Genomic DNA, 21,904 nt, shown 5'->3' on the forward strand with positions numbered 1-21,904 from the left:
CGAGTGGCACAGTGGGCTGTGTGGTGGAGGACTGGAGGTCGAGGCAGAGGTGAGCGGCCGGGCAGGGAGAGAGAGGAGAAGAGGAAAGAGCGTGCCAGCTGGCTGGCGTCCCTTCTGTCCGTGGGTAGGAGGAGCGTGCTCCCTGTAACCTTTTACTGACAACAACACCCAACGCCCCAGTGCTGGCAGCACTGTGTACTGTTGTATAGACACCCTACGCCCCGGTCCTGGCAGCACTGTAGTGTGTACTGCTTCAGGTAGGGGGGGGGGGGGATTGGGGCGTGGTAACAGGACTGGTGCAGGCAGGTAGTGCACTGTTTCCCAAATAGTGGGTCGGGCCCCGTTTGTGGGTCATGGACACATTTTTATGGGTCCATTCATTTTTCGTTTCCTATACATTTTGTTTTTTAAATATTATCATTTCTAAAACATTTTCAAAAACATATATATTTTTTTTTAATGTATGGATTATAAACAAATTCAATGATTTTCTTCCCCGGTAATTTCATGAAGAAATCAAAGATCTTTTTTGGTGCAAATTAAAATATATATAACTTTACTATATACTGTATCAATCAATCAACATGAAAAGAAAATCTAATTTTAACAGTGTATAGTATGGCGTAATGCTGTCTAGTGTAGTAAGGTGCGATGCAGTGTATAGTGCAGTGCATGGGCAACAGTAGCTCAGTCCGTAGGGTCCATAGGGACCAGCACGTAGGGGCGGCAGTGGCTCAGGGGTAGAGTGGCCGGCAGAACAGCCGCATGGGAACCGCGAGGCTCCCAGCTCGATCCCAGGCTCCCCCAGAGTTAGTGTCGTCCTTGAGCACGACCCTGAACCCCTAATTGCTCCCGATGTGCAGGTTGGTTTACGTGGTTTCCTCTGCCATCGGTGTATGAATTTAATGCCACATGCCACGAATTTAATGCCACATTAAATTCGTGAATGGGTGAATGTAATGCACTATCTATGTAAAGCGCCATGGATAAAGGCGCTATATATAAATGCACCATTTACCATTTAGCACAGTTCAGAGTTCACAGTAAATGGAGTGTGGACGGATAGCCAGATCACTTCCGGGGCACTGCCGAGGTGCCCCTGAAGTGCCCTTCACTCCACCATCCCTCCACATTTTGCATGTATAAGTCCTGCTGTGCATGCATGTATTCCGCGGCATATGTGAATATAAAAAAAATAAATGTATTATGTGTATTTTACTGTGGAACATACCGCACACAATTATGTTGTATTGGCATAAAGGTGTTTTTTCCGTAGTCTATTTGAGTAGGCCTATATTGTATTGTAATTTGGTATATTTGGATATTTTATTGTATGTCTTGTATCGCAGACATATAAACCATCTACGTAATAGGGGTTACTTTAAACATCTGTTTAATTGATCATTTTTAAAGTTAATGTAAATTGCTAGGCTCATTAAAAATATTTGAAGTTGAACAGTGATTGATGGTGCTTTGCGCTCATTACTGCCCCCTAACACTTTTGAAGTGAATTGCAGATCAGGAGGCTATACAGAACCAGTCAATATAGCTCTACTATCAAATAATAACATAGCTCTGTATGGTGGAGATATTGTGGGGGGAAAAGTCTCTCCACCTCTACAGATACAGATTTTAAAGGCATAGAGCTGACCTTGAGATTGCATTGAATATATGTCACTTCAAAGCAAACAAAATAGCAAAACTAATTATTTGTAATAGTTCAGTAGTTCAATAGTTTGTAAGAATTCAGTCTTTTGTCTCCCATTCTCCCAACTAAATTATTTATCTCTGAAAATTGATTGTTATAAATATGTATTAATATGTTATACTTGTAAGACTTATTAAACAAAAACATATAAGTGTAATTTAAAAAATACTGAAGACAACCAGGGTTCTCCCTGATATTTGGCACATCAGACCTACATTAGGGGTCCCGGACCCCCTGTTGAAGACCCATGTCTTACTGTGTGTGTGTGTGTGTGTGTGTGCGTGCGTGTGTGCGTGCGTGCGTGTGTGCGTGCGTGCGTGCGTGCGTGCGTGCGTGCGTGCGTGCGTGCGTGCGTGCGTGCGTGCGTCATACTTTGTCTTTCTCCACAAAGTCCACATAGGAGGTCCTCTCTATCTCCACGGGCTGCCCCTGTCGGTCGTACAGAGCCAGCACGAAGTGGAAGAAGTTGGACTTGCGCAGGTTAGAGGGAGGCTGCTTCTCATAGTGAGCTCGGGCCAGACCCACTCCACTAGAGAGAGAGAGAGAGAGAGAGAGAGAGAGAGAGAGAGATCAAACAGGATTAGTATCAATACGTTAATGTTGATGGAAACATTCATATTATAACGGTTAGATGAAGAGGATCGAATCTTCCAAATGTGTGATCTCAATGAAATAGAGAATGAGTATCATTTTGTGTTGTATTGTCCATTTTATTCGAGGGTGCGAGAATCGTGTACAGCCAGTAAGGGATATGTATATTAAGTTATGTTTCGTTTCATGTTTTGTTGAATTTGTATTATTTTGTATGCAATGCAGCAATGCTGGCAACCAGCGTAACGAGAAGTGCACATTTGAATAATTGTAACTGTATGAAAAGGTGTCATATAATCCCATGAGGGATGGGCCACGAGGTGGCATGACACTTAAAAGAAAGAATGCATTCATTCATTCATATAAGTATGTAGCTCACACTCTTCATCAAACCTCCTGCTTAGAATAATAATATAGAGTGGAATGAGCTTCAGTTCTGAGATCACCCCCGCTATACTAAGGAGCACCGTAAACACGTAATGCCCTAGAAACGACTGAGGAACTCCTCGGTGAACCATGCTTTGTAACCTCTTCACTCACATGATTGCATCATCACAGTTTTCAGTTTTCTTTTGTTCAACACAAAAATAACGTTTTCTTATTTATTTTATTCGACAGGAAAAGAACAGTTTATTCTTCTCATTTAAAAATGGTGTTTTTTGTTTAGTTTAGTTTGTTGTTGTTGTTTGGGGGGGCTACACGTTGTTTTCTTAGCCATTTAGCAGCTGCTCTTATCCAGATGGACACTGAGCAGGTAATGGCACACATCAAATGGGGAGAGAAAGACACATGAGACAGAATACCAGACACGGCTTCTATTTCTGAATGAACCAAAACCCTGTTTAACCACAGGGTTGTACGACATCACCAACCCACCAGCAGGTTGCAAGAAGAGAGAGAGAGACAAAAAGAAAGAGAGAGAGAGAGAGAGAGAGAGAGAGAGAGAGAGAGAGAGAGAGGACGAGTGAGAAATAAGCGACATTTGGCCTCCTCATTAGGTTGGTCGTGTGTGCCACGTGCTCCTTTTGTGTGATTTGTCTCTTTGACCACCCCGACAATGTGAGTTTGGCGGAGGAGACGGGACCCAGGAGGCAGCGTCTGCCTCGCTGCCTGCCAAGCGCTGTGGGGCACCGTGGACTTGGCACGCCTGGCACCCTCCGTCTCCCTGACCTGTCAGTCAAACCCACTCCTCTCTGCCCAAACGCCCGGGCTCTCCTGGGCCAGGAGAATAAAAGACCTTCACACACGCTCGCTTCTACAGACACACACATGCACACACGAGTGAGCGAGCGTGCACTTAGACAGAGACCTAAACAGATGCGCACATATGTAGGGAGACACAAAACACGCACACGCGCGCACACACACACACACACACACACACACACACACACACACACACACACACACATACACACACACACACACACGCAACCCCACACAGGCACGTACGTGCGTGCGCCTTTTCACCATTGATTTGCAGAGTGAAGGATGCATGCTCTACCAACGTACCACCCACTCCGCTAACTAACACTGGAGTTCATTGAGATTCAAATTGGAAATCACAAGCTAATGATGATTGAAAGGTGGTGAGGAGAGAGAACATGCGGTGTGAGGAGATGTGTGTTAGAAGAACCATACAGGATTCATCAGGAATTTGAATTGCATGAGGTTTTCTTAACAAAGTTAAGGGATCAATTCAAATCCAACAGACTTTCTGTTCTGAACACAAATGATTGGTTTCAAAAGAAATTGCTGCAATACAAATATCTCAAATGAAAAATATTGACAATACTATCAACGCTGTTAAGCCTAATTCATACTGTCGCACTACGGTGTTGCTCAAAACTTTGTTTATTAAAACTAATATACACACACACACACACACACACACAAAATATATATATATATATATATATATATATATATATATATATATATATATTACACACACTTTATACAGTATATATAGTATATGTGAAATATTACCATCAGTTAGATTGAGAGGAAAGGCTATTGACAAAGTGCTGCAGTCAGTGACGCAAGCAGCTGAGGCAGGAGAATTACTGCATCTGAATTTCATTGAATTGATTTTTGGAGCAGTGGGAGGAATTCACATGGAGAAACGGCTGAAAGGGAGACATTGACCCCCTTCTCTGCTGCGCGACCTTTTCATGAATGTAGGAAGATTGTAGTGACAGGACAAACCCCCCTCGAGACATGATATACACCCACTGTACTGCATGACACCTCCACCATCGACTCCACATATCTAAATATCAGCCCAGAGAAAGGGGAGCGCTATTAGACAGAGGTCAAGCGGAGCTGTGAATATCCAAATGGGACACAATAACATGAATAGTGGGGTGGGTGTGCCCTGGTAGCTCAACCGGTTAAAAGAGCCGTGCTTCCCAAACTTTTTCATGTCAAGGACCCCCAAATTGACACTAATTAGCCCGTGGACCCACATTTGAAAAGATATGCCAGGGACCCCCATAAGAGAATATTTTACGGCTCTAGCAGTGATTCTCAAATCAATGTTAATTTAACTCTCAGAGTTACAGAAACAATTAGGGTCCATTTGGTTCCAAACTGGTTATCATTTAGCTGGGGAACCCCTGGGGGAACCACGGAGTTAGAGCACGGGTTGGAATCTGAAGAAGAATCTCCCCTGTATATTTCTCAACTCTATGCAAAAAGAGAATGCAAGTCATCTTAAAATGATCAGCATGATAAAGACAGCCAGTAAACTATTTTTAAAGGGATTGTACTAAAGCCTCAATTGTCATAAACAATGCAAAAATTGAGAGAAACCCTTTCTCCAAATTTGTCAATTGTAAGTCCAAGGAAATGACAAAAGCTCATATTTGGTGGGGAAAATAAAACAGATTCTAAAAATGAAATAAATTATACAAAATCAAATGGCCTTTGGAGAACTGCAAGACGAGTGAATTATTGAAACGTTTTTCGGGAAACCAGCTTTTTAACTGAAGAAATATCAAGTCATCAAACTAAAAGACTCAACACTATCATTTTCCACCGGCTGATCCATGAAAACAGCTTATGGACACCAACAAAACAACATCGCTCTCACTTCCAGACCCAGCAGACTGTCTGGGAGATGTCTCATGTTTCTGACTGCAGCAGCTTCCAAAAAGTGTCCATGATCAATATCAAATCCCAGGCATTTGTTTTTTAAAAAACAAATATTTATTCATGTGCAGCACGTCTTCCAGGGAGAAGCAATTGTGTTTGGATACTTGCCTGGATCTCTCTCTCCCCCCCGCCCCCTTTCTTTTTTCTCTCTCTCCACATATGGACATATTCCCCAGACATTAGATTAATACAGCCGTGACCTTTGTGCACCCCTATTACCAATGCTTAATGCCTCATTTGTAGGCCAGTTTGTTGAAAGCTAATTCTCTGACTCGCGGTTCTAAAGATGCGGAGACAAAGCGCAGCAGCACAGGGGACGGTAGGTTTTTACACAGTTGAGGGTCTATCTGGAGAGAAAGTCCATCGCTATGTGAAAGGGGTAATTCACTTGGTGGGGCTCTGAATTTCTGTTTGCTGCCTGGGTGGATATTAGGTAGTAAATGCTAATGGAGAATCTATGGGAAAAAAGCCAATATTATAGCCTATAGGGATGTCCCGATCACGCTTTTTTGCTCCCGATCCGATCATTTGATTTTGAGTATCTACCGATACCCATTTTTCCCGATCCGATATTTATATTTTTATAGAACACTTACAGTATGCCATATGATCACAATAGTACAATATCCAGAATCACAGATATCCAGTCTAATATCATGATACGGATAGAATATTCATACTAGGGATGTCACGATCACGTTTTTTTTGCTCCCGATCCGATTCCGATCATTTGAAAATGACGTGTTCGGCCCCGATTTCCGATCACGTGATCCGATCTGGACAACCCTAATTAGGCTATGTTGCGCTATACAAACAATGTTAACCATATGAACCCATAGTGTCCCTATACTGGGGCAGAAGCTTGCAGATAGGCTATTTTCATCGAAGAGATTTGGTGTAGTAGACATAGAGCGAAAAGGGTAGGGGGCCTAGTAGACCCATGGGGGTCAACCAAGTATACAGCATATAGACTGTAATTGGTTCAGTGGAATTGGGCTGTTGTACAGTCTTGGGGATATGTTTGGATTGGGCTGTTGTACAGTCTTGGGGATATGCCGCACCTGCATTTTGCTACTTGTACACCAAGCCTATTTTGTTGGAATATGGATGCACTTGTGGTAACTGACCTAAAGGGCAGAATCCAACAAGCTTAGCTGCAGATTTTTTTACTTCCAGAAAATAATCTAAATGTTTTTATTACATTTTGCCTCTCAAACTCAAACTAAAATAATTATGTCCATATGAACTACTTAACAAAAACAACCTGGCAGGTTTCATTTGGTAGGGTTTTTCCCCATAAATGATTAAAAAAAATAATGATAATAATAACTAAAGCAACAACAGGGGACTTGTAAAAACACCCAAAAGGACACAAACAAAACATCAAGATGACAAACACAGGCGCTGATGAATTTGCCATTTGGTGCACATTGTGAGGAGCCTGGACTCACCCACTGCCATCAGGATAAATCACTTCCACAAGTGAGCCCCTCACTTGACTATTATCCCAATTACCCAGAATGCTTTACACTGGCCATACAGGAAGACAGGAGAGACCACAACAGGAGTCTCCTGTCAGTGAACACCCTCCTCTCCCAGCTCTCTCCCTCCACTTGGAAAGCTTGTTAGCATTATTATTTCAATTATGCTAATTGTGGCTGCATCCACTCGAGGTTCGGTGCGTATGCGGCTGTTAGCACTTGGCACTAGGTGTAATAAAAACAGTATCGATGGCACGCGGCTCTCTTATACATGCCCTGTGTGTAAATCACACGCCAACAGTTAGACAGCCCCCCCCTCCCCCCCACACACACACATACACACAACAAATAGTACAAACAAACTGCGACGAACGGCGCGCAGCTCACTCTACAAGCCTGTTTGACACGTTTCCGCCGTAAAGCGTGAGAATAAAGGTCAGGCGTGAAGCGGAGACTGTCATGTAGACCGCTCTGTAAACAATTACTGAGCAACACAACGAGGCATTCTGTATGCATGCAAACACATGCAAACACACACACACACACACACACACACACACACACACACACACACACACACGCACACACACACACGCCGCTGACTTCAGCATGCAGCTGCCAGAATGCTGTATATGAAACAACTCAGCTTCAGCTCCAACACCAGTTCCTCAGCCAACACTGTACCACCATGTGCTTTCAAATTTAAAGAATCCAGTTTGTAATTTGCAGCTGTACATCTTGAAGCTCTCCTTAAGGAGGTCTGTTCTGTTCTCTTTGCCATGCGGCATTAGTGCACACGTCAAAGTCTAGCGTTTTCCAGCGGGTTTGGCCTAATGCAATGCAGCAAATTCTAATTATGATAAATGAAAAAGGTAACCCCAGGCTAAAGCCCTGACAGCCCGCGGGGCTCGCGGCACTGGAGGGAAATAGATATTAAGCACTGAGACTGTACTGCTGTGAAATCATGGCCTAATGAACGTGCTGCAGAGAGCAGAGATCTGCCCAGAGCACACCCCTGCAGCCGCTGTGGATGCGCTAAGGAGTGTACGGGTCAATATGGTGTGGGCGAGCGTGCGTGCGTGCGTGAGTGAGTGCGTACGTGTGCGAGCGTAAGATATTGTGCACGTTGACGTGTGCATTGTGCGTGTTCGTGTGTAAGGCATGGGGTTTAAAAAGTTCAACTCGACCTGGAAGACAAACATGACCTCCCAGCTCCTATACCTGTCGGTAAAGAGAGCTGTATCATTAGTAAGTTCAGACCTGAATGAACAAGGGAATAATTCAACCCAGATTCACACAGAACCGTGACAAGCTCGACCGGTTCCTTCCAGTTCCACTTGGACCATACGGCCCCAATTTGGGGGGAAAGAACGGCTACAGCATGCATGCTAAACAAACACTTGGATGTGCTGAACATACATACGGTGGCCAGACATCCCGGTTTGGCCGGGATTATCCCGGAGTCAAAGTGGGCGTCCAGTGTCCTGGCAAATATCTTTAAAACGCTCAAATGTCCTAAATCTCAACAACATTCACTACCACATTGTCCTGGTTTTCACCACAATTCAAATTATAATATTGTTGTTTACAGATGATTATCATGTTCTGTTCTGTTGAAAGGTGTTAAACGTAGTGTTCCCCATCCTGATAAAAATGGCAAGTGGAAATCAAATGAAAGAAAAAAATAGATGAAAAAAATAGAGCCAATCTAAAATCTACGAGATCTAAAAGCTTTGTAGATTGGGTGAGTGAGTAACAGTCACGGTTTGGGTCTTTGAAAATATGGTCACCCAAACGGAACCACCCGCTTCCAATGCTATCGTATCAACCCATAATCACCAGTAGGTTACTCATCAAGACGGAAGGCTCTACTGGAGCCTACTGGCTGCCATTAGGAATCGCGGAAGTGAAATTACTGCCGCCGAAGCGAAAACATTGTGAAACTGACTTACGTGGCCGGTTAAGACTGAGGTTAGGGACGGGTTAGGGGACTTACGTGGCCTGTTAAGACTGAGGTTAGTGTTAGGGGACTTACGTGGCCGGTTAAGACTGAGGTTAGGGACGGGTTAGGGGACTTACGTGGCCTGTTAAGACTGAGGTTAGTGTTAGGGGACTTACGTGGCCGGTTAAGACTGAGGTTAGGGACGGGTTAGGGGACTTACATGGCCTGTTAAGAGTTAGTGTTAGGGTTAGATTTAGGGTTAGTAATAGTCGGACAATGGCTGACAACAACGTCGTCTCCGCTCCAGTAGAGCCTACTGGCTCCATTAAATGGGCTTGATAAGTAACCTACTGGTTGATATGGGTTGATAATACTCGAATCCGCTAACTGAACAGCATCCAGCTGCAGCAGTGATATGCCAAAACAGAAATATCTTATGGTGAAAAGGAGAGAGATTTTCTGGGGTATCTAAAAGGCCAAACCTCAAAGCCCCCACCCAAAATAACCCTAAACCACATAAATATAAGGATGTGAAAGGTGAATGAGTGTAGTCATAACTCGTCTCACAATAAAGAAAAAATAAAGAAATGTACAAAAACAGTTGATCAAATGTCATACCTAAAATTGACATAGCAAAAAATATAAAGTCCAAAGATTCTGAGTTTGTGTGTGTGTGTGAGGGGGTGAGTGAGTGATGCGTGCGTGCGTGCGTGCGTGCGTGCGTGCGTGCGTGCGTGCGTGCGTGCGTGCGTGCGTGCGTGCGTGCGTGCGTGCGTGCGTGGATAGAGGTTACCGTTAGAACATGGATGTATTAGGCTGGCCTTAACCTCTGTGATAGGTTGCAACGTACCATGACATATCCCACACTGAAACTAATGAACAAGCATTTTATTTGTATCACTCTGAAGATCTGAAGATTAATGGAAGACAGTACCAATAAAAGTAGAGACTCGTGTGAGAATAGGGAGTGTAGGCAGGTGATGCATGCAGTGTCACGGAACAGTAAAACACCTGAAAGTCCAAACTCAATTTGTATACATGAAATAAACTGTCATTTAGGAAAAAGAAAGCAACGTGATTACTGTGTTATGAACTGGTGTGTTTGGCTATGGACGATTCAGAAATGAATACAGTTTTGGTGTCAACTTCATAGCACATTCCAGCTTCTGTTGCTGGGTGACAGTGAAGAAGAGGGTCAGCTCAGCAGAGGGCCAGTGGCTATTTAATTTTACAAGGAGCCATCCTCTCGCTTAACCTCTCAAGACTGAATTATGCTTAAGCTGACATTGTCTGCTATTTTCAAAAGATTTTTTTTTTTAATGTTTCAATTTTTGCTGAACATTTGCCCATAATAGGGACACCAGATTGAAAGCGGTTTAAGACCGGGCCATACCCCTGCCAATACGGCATGTCATTGTCTAATCCAGCTTCAGCCCTGTATTGTACATAAACAGAACTATTTTCTCCTATGTCTTTATTTTTAGATTACCCGTTTGTTTACATTTTCTCCAAACTCAAGAAAATGTTAACAAACTGGCCGCAAAACATCACAGAGCTGTTAAGAATGTTTGAATGTGTATTTGTACAGATGTCTTTTGTCCAGGGACTGTTCTCAGCTACAATCAATATTCATACGTACAAATTAAAACAAATACGAGCTCTTTGACACAACAACAATGGCATGTAGCAGAATCTGGTGTATTGCACTAAGCAAGTTTCAAGTCTCTGCGAGTTGATTGCTGTACTGAAATGAATGGAAAACAATGGCTTCCTCGAAGAGACAAACAAACAAACTGCAGTATGCTTTGGAAAATGGTGGGCAGTAATGTCAAGAAGAGTAAAGTGAGTTATAATCAATAAGCTAAACATGCCATATAGTATGGTCCTTTTAAAGAAGGAGGAGAACAGTATGTTGGCGCCGGTGGCTGTGTGTTGCTTGCTGCTATAGCGTGCATGTTGGTTCACCTCCGTGTGAAATGCCACATCTTCTGTGATCTACGGGTCCGTATTTCCCTGCCAATTCCTCCTCCTGGCCTAAACCTGCAGTAACTTTTTTGCTTTTTTGGTTGCTGGATGTTCACCAGGTCTAAAGACACTGGACTACATGTCAGCGATAGATGGGGTTTTCCCCCCTCCATATGTTAAAACATTTAACATATGGATTCTGCATACATGTTTTAATTCAACAATGTCACAAACACAGGGGGGGGGGGGGGGGGAAGAAACAACCAATAATTAATACGGGCTACATATTGTAATAGGCTATAGCGTATATAACTTATCAAAACTCTGGTTTTCGAGAAAGACAGGACAGCTTTCAGGAGCGTGGAAAACTATGTCTAATTTGAGACTGTTCTGCATTTTTCGAGACATCTGGTCCCCCTATTTGTATTCAGCGTGTACAGTATATTGGATATCAGATTTACAATAATAATAATAATATGTTTAGAAATAAACATAAAAAAGGTATGAAATTAATAAATCACTGCATAGGATGGGTACTTCTCGTAATCAAAACATTGCATTGCAGACAGTCATAAAAAACATGTACTATATATTATAATAAGTTGACATTTAAAAATGTGTGTGTGTGTGTGTGTGTGTGTGTCGTGCGTGCGTGTGCGCGTGTGCGTGTGTGTGTGTGTGCAGCGAATAATACTTCAACTCCCAGTGCTGTCTAATGTTTTCTTACTTAAGGGAAGTTAAGGCTATATACTATATATCGTGTCACTGGCTCAAAGTAACAGACTTGACGGATTGTGATGCATTATGTTTTTTCACTTGAAAGAAAGAAACAAAAGTGTCGGATACAAATTGCCCATCGCCGTATTTCATAAGCAGGGTGGAATCATTTAAAACCAAACATCACACTGATCTTTATAACTTACGTAATGTGTTTTAGCTCATCTGTAGTTTTAAGGAGTGATCTTCACCAAGCACATCTGACCATACAAACTTGGCCAGTGAGTGAGTATAATTCCTCTATGGATTAACTCATACAGTATGCATGCACATACGTACATGCATACACATTTCTACATATTCTCAAAATTACATAGTCATACCAGAACTCATACCCGTATATGCTGACACGCGCATGCACGCGAGCGCACTCTCTCTCTCTCTCTCTCGCGCACAGTCACACACACAGTCACACACACACACACACACACACACACACTGGCATTAATCAAATAGGAGATGGGGTGTGACCAGCATTTGAGTCTTTAACTAGCGGGGCCTGCTGCCTTACACACAACAGCCTAATGAGGCATACAGCAGGTCCCTATTTACACACACACACACACACACACACACACACACACACACACACACACACACACACACACACACACACACACACACACACACACACACACACACACACACACACACACACACACACACACACACACACACACACACACACACACACACACACACACACACACACACACACACAACAATAACTTTGGTTCTGGATCAGAGCCAAAGTGTTAATCAAATAAAGGGTGAAAGTGTAAATCTTATGAACATGTGGAGACACCCCTCTATTGATGTTACATGGTACGGTCCTCCAAGTGGACAAATCACCCAACCTCACAGGACAACATAGGAGAAGGAATCGGTCTTCGGAATTTTATCATTTGGCTTTCCCTTTTTACGTGTTGGAAAAATACTCTCAAAAGTCCAAAACAGATTTGAACAGATTGCTAGTCCACAAGTAGAGGGAGAAAAGGGAATAATAGATGGGGTGATGTGGGTGAAAAGGCTACCATACTGTGTTTACTACACTGAAATAATCTTATTTGAAAAACTATTTTCGTTCAAAAACAGTTCCGTTTGGGGAGGCAGGCCTGGTGCCTGCCTCCCCAAAAAAAGGAAGAGTATTAAACTAGCCCAGGCTAAAAATAATAATAATAAAAATGGGGGGGGGGAGACATCAGAAAAATAGAATTGTGGGGAAAAAATAGCACTTGTCCCTAGCTAGCTGCTAAACATTCCCCTCACTCTAATTGCCATAGATGTCGGGCTTCGCCCTCTAAAATATGCACATATTGTGCATGTACAGTATGTGTGTGCGTGCACATATGGGGGAAGAGTAATTTATGCAGGGGTGCACAATTACTCTGGCATACATTTACCCAATCAAGGATGTGCACTCTCTCGTTCGCTGTCTCTCGCTCTTTCTCTATACCTCTCCCTCTCTCTGGTGCTTGTTTGGTTGGCTCTTATTAGCCGTGTAATATGAGCTAATGAGTGGAAGCCTGGTACACGATGAGAAGACAGGCCTTATCTGTGTGTGTGTGCGTGTGTGCGCGCATGCATGTGTGTGCGTGTGTGTGTGTCTGTGTGTAGTCTCAGATTCTTCTGAGGTTATGTGATGTGATAACACCCATCACGGCTACTCAGACCCCGACGCCTCTTTGCTCTTCTACACTAGTATGATCCATTCATTCACGGTGTCTCTTCACATCGTCTGCTCCATCCCTTCTCTACTCCTCACTGTGCATTTACATGAGGTTGTTGAACTGGAATACAGGGTTTTAAAGATGAGAGTGCCACAATGAAGCGACTATACCTACACAGTAAAACTCTCCAGTAAAAGTCACCACCTCTCCTATTCTTGTCCTTTCACTGTGCTATGTTCTCCTTGGCTCTCGGCCACATCTCCTTCCCTCTCCTCTGTTTTACCTTGCACCGTCATAAGCCGTGACAAACCAAGCGGCATATTTTTCGATCACACCGTTACTGGAAGGAATTATACATGAGCGCTGACATATTCTGCTGGCGTAAACTAGCCTCGGATTTCACAGGTATTTTGTCTCGGTTTGAGCAAAGTGACTCTATCTCTCTCTGTCTGGGGATAAATCTAAGTTGACATCTTTAAAATGAAACTGTTAGCGACACTTTGTCTGGGCGGTGAGCATATCGACATCACTGTGTTCCGTTCACATGACAAGACTCAAAACAAATCAAACTACAATGGAGGAGAGTGATGACTGAGAGTGAAGGCTCTGATCTGATCGCAATGGAAATCAGACTGGGTCAAAATCTCAAGTGTCGTCCAAGAAAACATGCAACACACACAAACACACTATTATCAGGGAAGTCAGAAACAAGTGCAGGTAGGGACATTCCTGTATATAAATATATATATTAGACGCATTTTGGAATGTTTTTACCATTTTGATTTTCTAAATGTGTTCGACGGCCTTGCAGAGATGCTCATGCAGTCAACAATGACAAGTCTTTGCGGCGAAGCACAAATCTAAGAATAAATCTCTTTGAGGCCTGAGACAAAATAACAAAAAAATAAGTAGATTTTATTTTTATTTTTACAGGACATCAGATTTAAAAGCACCTTAAACAACTGGCTGTTGAATCAATCTTCTGTAAAAGCACAGAATCTTTCAGATTTCTCTACAGCCATAGAGCTGTAACACGACTAAAAGGTCAGTTTCCATTCCTGCAACAGCTATAAGTGTCCAACACTGAACCTCAATCATTGCACCATACATTTTATAAATTCACATATTTAACACCTAGTATATACTTGCATGGACACGCATGCATACATACATACATAAACATATACACACATGTACATACATGCACAAAGACATGTGCGTACTGCGTGCACAATAAAAACACACGCAGACAATAAAATCCTCAATTTAACTCTGAGCCTTACACGTCCAATTGTGTCAATTATTACGCTCTTCAGAGTTAAATTAACACTGAGAATTTTACTGTGTAGACACATGGAGGAAACAGGCACACACACACACACACACACACACACACACACACACACACACACACACACACACACACACACACACACACACACACACACACACACACACACACACACACACAGTCACACACACACACACACACACACACACACAGAATGTCGATCACATCAACAGTATGCTCCCGTCAGTAGTGCATCATGCTGCAGTAACCTCTCAGTTTAAGGACTAATTTGTTGGTAATTGCTGCATGACAAGAACAGCCATTCCAGCATCGAGCCAATGTTTCCCCGAGCTAGCTGAGCTAATTAGGAATGACACACACTATTAAGGTGCACAAATGAAAATCAGTCACCAAGAGTTCACAGGGATCTGCCGACTGCCGCCTCTATCAAAGCCACAGTGGCGCACGTACACACTGTAATGTGTCCTTAGTGTTAATTTGACACACATGTAACTAAATGGACCCGTATATATAAGGGCCCGTTTAGGTACTTTTGCACACTTTCTGAGTCACAAATGTGCCGAGAGAGGCAGGCGGGGTGGACCGTGAAGTTTTTGGCGCGCAAACTTCACAGCATTTTAGGTTTGGTCAAAGGGACTTAACTGCCCGTTTGATTTTTAGATTCGGACCTTACGGTGACGCACAAATGCAGCAAATGTAGATTTTGCCAAAATAAATCCTAGATCTTCAGTATTATACCATCTAAGCAACAGTATGGAGTATACAACGGTCAGCCGGCTCAGTGCCCTGAAAACACCAGCTGGAATTGTTCTTCTATTGTTCCGAATTTGTTGTTTTCAAATATTCCTCACATTCCCCACGCGTGCACGCTATCTCCGCTCACGGTGAATTCATCACAATCTAAAATAGATCAGGATCTATATGCGAGACCCGGCTGCAGCAGCTGGGGCTGAATCTCACGGTTTTCCTCCAGTCAGCTGTTTCCTTTGCCTCCAACCACATTTTTACCAGACTGTCAAATATCTGCCGCAGGTTTAACATAGACACACCTGCCCGGGGAATAACAAATCACGACAACACACATGCATGGCACGCACTCACACACACGCACACACACACACACACACACACACACATGCTGTGTATACACACACACATACACAGACTTAATACTCATTCAAAACTGACTAACATAACACACACACACACACACACACACACACACACACACACACACACACACACACACGCACGCACGCACGCACGCACACACACACACATAATACACACACAGACACAGTCCTGCATGCATGCAGCACACACACCTGCAGCCAACACATAGACTCACACATTTTTGCACTCACTCCTCATGCACGCGCGCATGCACACACACACACACACACACACACACACACACACACACACACACACACACACACACACACACACACACACACACACACACACACACACACACACACACACACACACACACACACACACGCGCGCGCGCGCGCGCGCGCGCACGCACACACGCACGCACGCACGCACGCACGCACGCACGCACACACGCCAGTGAAATCTCTTGGCCACAGCTGAGACCATTAGTTTAGTCACCTGTACACTCCTAATGGGGGTCAGGGAGAGGGTGGTCCGCACACAGGCCCCGCTAATTGTTTACACGTTTAGAAAGTCAGGCATCTGGACACAAAGAACACTTGGTTCTGATTAACTCCTCTCTCTGCCGTGCAACAACTGCGCCCGCTGACATTCAACAGAGCTTAGACAAAGAGTTAACACGGACCGTCTAAGGTGTATTTATGTGAGTCAACTTCAATTCCACGTTATCGCCACACCTCGACGTGTTACTGAGAATTTACAGTAACAAGACTGCCACAGGATCTCTTTCCATGGAAAGAAACGTGTGCAATTTTAATTATTTTAACACTTTTAGCAGCAGACTTCAGCCACACTCAGTGGAATTTAATTGAGTATGTGTGTGTAGTAGTACACGTGTGTGTGTGTGTGTGTGTCTATATATGTATGTGTATATCTGTGTTTTCACGTGTATGTGTGTGTGTGTCTGTGTGTGCGTTTGCTGGGGAGAGGGGTGTTGACAACCGCAGATGCGTTGGAAAGTGCCTTTTTCTCATTAAGTGAAAAATAGGAAGTAAAGCCTCCGTTAGATCAAAGCGTCTCCGCTGACCTCTTCATCTTCCCTGGCCATGATAACTTACTGTACTCGGATGAAAATCTCTCAGCGATGGCATGTGGCATATATCAATGCCACTCGCTGCAAATATGTCTCCAAGTACAAATGTGCTTCTTTTCCCTTCTTTCCCTCCCCACATCACTGCGGTCCCACACTGGGGAGCGGTGGCTCTGTATTTTTGAGGCCGGTGACTGGTGATGATTGAGGCAATGACGAATGGTGCTGCGGACACGGGGTCCCTGGATGGCTATCAGTCACCTAACCCCCCCCCCCCACACACACACACACACACACATACACACGCACACCCAACCCCCCTGCTGAGCTTGGGAAGCTGTACTTTATTAACTCAAACCCTTCTTATTCCTCCTACTACCTCCCTATGGCCCCTGATGTTTTGAAACCCCAAAAGACCAACATCTGTGCGACGTGCGTGCCGTGCGTGCGTTGGGGGGGCAGCATTATTCATTCTGCAGAGTTTACAGTGTCAGTGTTGGGGGCACCCGGGAAATCTGCTCATCTACAGCTGGATGTATACAGGAGAATGGACACACACACGCGCACACGCACACGCACACACACACACACACACACACACACACACACACACCACAAGAACATATGCAGACACATGCACATGAATGTACAAGCGCAAGGATACATATACTATGTACTGTATATGGACACATAATATGTCCAAATACAATACATATCTATGTATTTGGGTGGTCAGCGTGCCAGTGGTAACCATCCCTCCAGTAGCCTGTGGCTGTGTCTATTCCTGCCCAAGTGTCCTTGAGACTGACCCGCTGTATACCTGCTTCTGGCACAGCGGCACACATGGCCTACATGAAGTAAGTGTCTTATAGGAACATATGCAAAGAAAACTATAATCCTAAATCTATTCTGTGAATAATACGACAACTGTAAACATACAGTAAACTAATTAAACTATCTGATATAATGTATTGTTGACATCTTTAAATACTGCACACCATATAGTTAATTAACTCGCTCTTAATCATTATTACACAGTGACAGTAATGCTAAAGTTCCACTTGTTCTCTACATATAGTTTCCCATATCAAGGCGCCACAAGTCTCTTTCATCCCCCCCCCCCCCCCCCCCCCCAATGCAAACTCCTCTTCCCTGACCAAATCCACTATACTGGCAAGAGATTGCAAATCAAACGGACTATATGGCCATCAGACTGTATCTGATATCGCCTATCAGAAAAAGACATTCGTTAGGCGATGGGTATCACATACATGCAGTAGCAAGCGAGGGCAAATGAATTTATACATGTGCATTGTGCAGTGAGCGAGTGAGTGTTGTGCGTTGGTATAGAATGACCCTTTGGTTCTGTCCACTGATATGTAATCCCCCCGTGCACGCAGGAAGGTCTCTGAGGCACAGCCACATGCACTGCCTGTCCAAAACATCTAAACTGACGTATATATATAGCCTAGATTACATACAGTACAATGCCCACAAGCCACACAGTATGCACTGTTTCTGTTCTAATCAATTCATACTGATGGCTGAGTGGGAATACTATATACTCTAATGAGCTATATGCCCTAATTTTTAAACAAACTGTGAATCACGGAATGGAGTTGCCATAGTGACAAATACAATTTAAAAAAACTTAATATAAAACAAAGTCTTCTGTATATGGACAATTATTTGTAAAAGTCACAAAACGTTCACATCATGAGCAACAATAATTGTACAGTTTGATAAAGGCTATATTAGATATGGCATGCACATTTTTGTTTTCATATGCTGCTATTTGATATAATCATAATGTGGAATTGTCTTGAACTTAAACAAAAAATCTAATTTCAACTTTATCAGGTAACAATAACTTGATGGGCAGAGTGTATATGCCTATAGTCCTATATTTATATTTGCTGCATGTGATTCATTTTGTATAGCCTATAGTAGGCCTACTGTGATTCATTTAAAATCACATATTTTACATTTAATTCTAACCAAAAAAACGGGTACATATGCCTGGCTGGGTGGCACAGGTGGTTTCAAAAGTCAGTATTTATTTTTTATTTTTTTATCAGGCTATAGCAATTGAATAATAATTTTAGAAACGGCAGGCGCCTGGCAATATGAAGATAATGCCATATAGGCTACTAATACAGGTTTAAGACAACAATTCAGACTTGCTTGTTAAAGCTCCATACTAAGCACCTATACGACCTTTTAGACGGGGCGCGTAAAGGCGCGCGGGATCACGGGATGTGTCAAATTGTGCCGCTACCGCTATACTGAACGTGATCTCGCGGCAGGGTGGGTGTCCGCTCCGCGCACGGTGCGCGCCACGCCACGGTGTGACAGTACAGTGTGACAATACACGCGGACACCCTGCTGCTCGTTAAACGCCTCAACCATTCCCTGACCTCTGTCGGTGTCATTGTTTTCAGCATGACTGGCAAACTCTCTGCATGCTGCAGTTCAGGGGACTATATATGTGTGGGACTGCTTACAGAACCATGCGTTATTATTATTATAGCCTATACTTATAGTATAATAGTATAGTCAGAAAGGAACTTTTTTTCCCCATGCTGCAAAATCTGGATATTATACACATGGACTCACGTTAACTGTGGGATCAGAGTTCTGACTGACACACACACACACACACACACACACACACACACACACACACACACACACACACACACACACACACACACACACACACACACACACACACACACACACACACACACAAATACAATTATTGTCAGCAGCCTATACTCTCATAAAATGTGTTGTCAACAACATATAACAAAATAGGCCTACTTTGTGTTCAAATGTGTATTAATTTGACGGGATTTTTAAAGTTAACAACAGTGTGTATACTGAATCAAAATATCTAAATCAATAACCATATAATATTTGGCAAGGTCCATGCGGACATATCCCTTGCAAATTAGAATAGCTATAACAAACAATGGCTTATAAAAGTGAATTTTGAAATTACATGGATATCACGAAATTAATTAAAATGTCCTACATAAAATATGTAATAGCCAATAACTATGCATGTGTGTTCCATCATGTCTGATCTGGCTTGCCTCAAATTAGCCCTAAATGTTATATTTTGTCTTCTCTCTTAAGGTGTTTCTTTATTTATTTTTTAGCTCGGGCTATATATGATTTCTTTTTACCTCACCAAAATATTTACTTCAGTAAAATATGACTTCACAAATTACTTTACTCAATCGCCCTGATACGAATTTGAACCCGAGCGCGCAATTTACAATTTAGATAGCCTATTTAATACCACAGAAGTTTTACCACAAAAACAAACAATAAATAAATAAAACCGAACTTGCTCAGAGTTGAATGTGGTGCGAGGGCGGTTTAGTTGGCTACACCTCCAGAGACAGGGTCGAGCATGCAGCATCATATGTAAAGTTTTTTACTATTATTTTCTTTCCCCTTTCCAGCTATAAGTCAATATTTTTTGGCATGGGCCGCGCGCGTGCACATGCCACATGCTATAAGTTTAAGCAGAGAGGACACTTTTTTACGCACGTGGAGCGCATGCATGAAAGTGTTTTCAATTTTCCCACGCATGCATGCACGCAGTTTGTTTAGTGAGTGTATAATTCCAGCCGGGTCAGATATTGGAAGCAGAAGAGAGGAGAGGAGAGGAGAGCCCCCACTGACCCAGAGCTGATCTTCACGAGTTCACTAAATGGATCTAACAAACAATTCGCACTATAGTCTGATATAAAAAATATACACGACCCCAGAAACTTTAGCGGTGCACTGTCTGTGCGCCTATATTGAACACGTTGTGTGTGTAACACTCACTCTATCCAAAGTAAGCTCTAAATAAGTCAAGTGCGTGCATGTGTTCACATGAATGCTCTGCATGGACTACAGAGTGTAGAAGATGCGTTTTCTTCATTTTGAGCTCTTCGCTGGTTGCTCGAATTTAATTGTCAATGCTGCCATAAATCAGGGACATAATGACGGGAGGATTTGTTGTTTGGGGGGTGGGGGGGGATGCATGTTCCGTGATGTCGCCGTCCTATAAATCAACCCGACTGTCATCGTCTACGTGCTTATTTACCTTTGGGCAGCCGTGTTCGCGTCCAAAATCCCCGCGCTCTGCATCCACGAGCGGACCGGTGTCATGCCGCTCGTCAGCGGTTCCTCCTTCATGGTCAGGGCTCCCCGCGGGAGACTGTCCTGGATGGAGAACATGAAAGTAGCCTTCTGGGAGCTCTCTCTCTCTCTGTCTGACCGAAACACCAAACCTATACCGCGCAGAAAATAATCCTCCCGCCGCAACCACCACTCAAAAAAAGAGGCAAGGCCACCTGGATTAACGACGAAGCAAAGTGAATGAACGGAGGGGAAGGAGCTTCCCCAAAGTGCAACAAGGGGGGAACGCTACAGCGGGTCCTTATCCAGAGACGAGCGCTGCGTGTTGTATATCTCCCTCAGGGTTTTCCGCTTTATTTTAAATTCCAGCACCAGTTCAGTTCGCTCGGGCTTTAGCCTGGTCTCTCAAGTTGAAAGAGGGTGGAGGAGAGAGAGACACACAGAGGGCGAAATGTTCAGAACAGTTAAAGCATCTCCAAGGAGAAGGAGAGAATCAACCGGGATCTAGGAGACCTTCTCGTCGGGAGGACAGAGAGAAGGGGAGATGCCGATGCTGATCAGAAGGAGGCGAGCACAACACGCGCACGGGATCGTGAAATGAAAAGTGGGATAACACAGGCGACCGCTTCAAAAAGGAGTAAAATGAAATGATTACCAAACAAGAGGGAGGGACGGACCATGGAAGGCTTGCTGCTCTCCCGGGGGAAAAGGGGGATTGGGTAGCAAGAAATCTCATTCCCTCCCTCCCCGCTCCTCTCCGCTTCCTCCGTCCCAGCGGAGCGCACCTTCTCTCGGGTTCGAAGGCTCTAGTGCTCTCGGGGGGGGGACCAGCATGGTCCTGGAGTGGGCGGGGCCTGGCCCAAAAAAGGAAAAAGACATTTGAATATCAATTCAATCCCTCGCATCCCATTGGCTGAAGTCACGCCTTACGTCATTTTTTTGAATTCGCCGCA

General features: G+C 43.7%; 1 protein-coding gene across 1 annotated transcript in view; it reads right to left on the minus strand.

Annotated features, from left to right (window-relative positions):
- Positions 1-21,540, minus strand: part of LOC306917672 (transcription factor COE3-like) — a gene marked incomplete at its 3' end in the record, with an annotated part of 30,291 nt that extends 8,751 nt beyond the window's left edge. Inside the window, exons 1-2 of the mRNA XM_079495962.1 lie at positions 20,917-21,540; positions 2,081-2,237 (exon numbers count right to left, since the gene is read on the minus strand). Coding sequence (XP_079352088.1) covers positions 2,081-2,237; positions 20,917-21,050 — 291 coding nt within the window. The 5' untranslated portion in view covers positions 21,051-21,540. The remainder of the gene's footprint in view (positions 1-2,080; positions 2,238-20,916) is intronic.
- Between the last annotated feature and the right edge of the window lie 364 nt (positions 21,541-21,904).

The sequence above is a fragment of the Electrona antarctica genome (genome assembly GCF_951216825.1).
Source record: "Electrona antarctica genome assembly, chromosome: 1".
In the NCBI taxonomy this organism is placed as follows: Eukaryota; Metazoa; Chordata; class Actinopteri; order Myctophiformes; family Myctophidae; genus Electrona; species Electrona antarctica.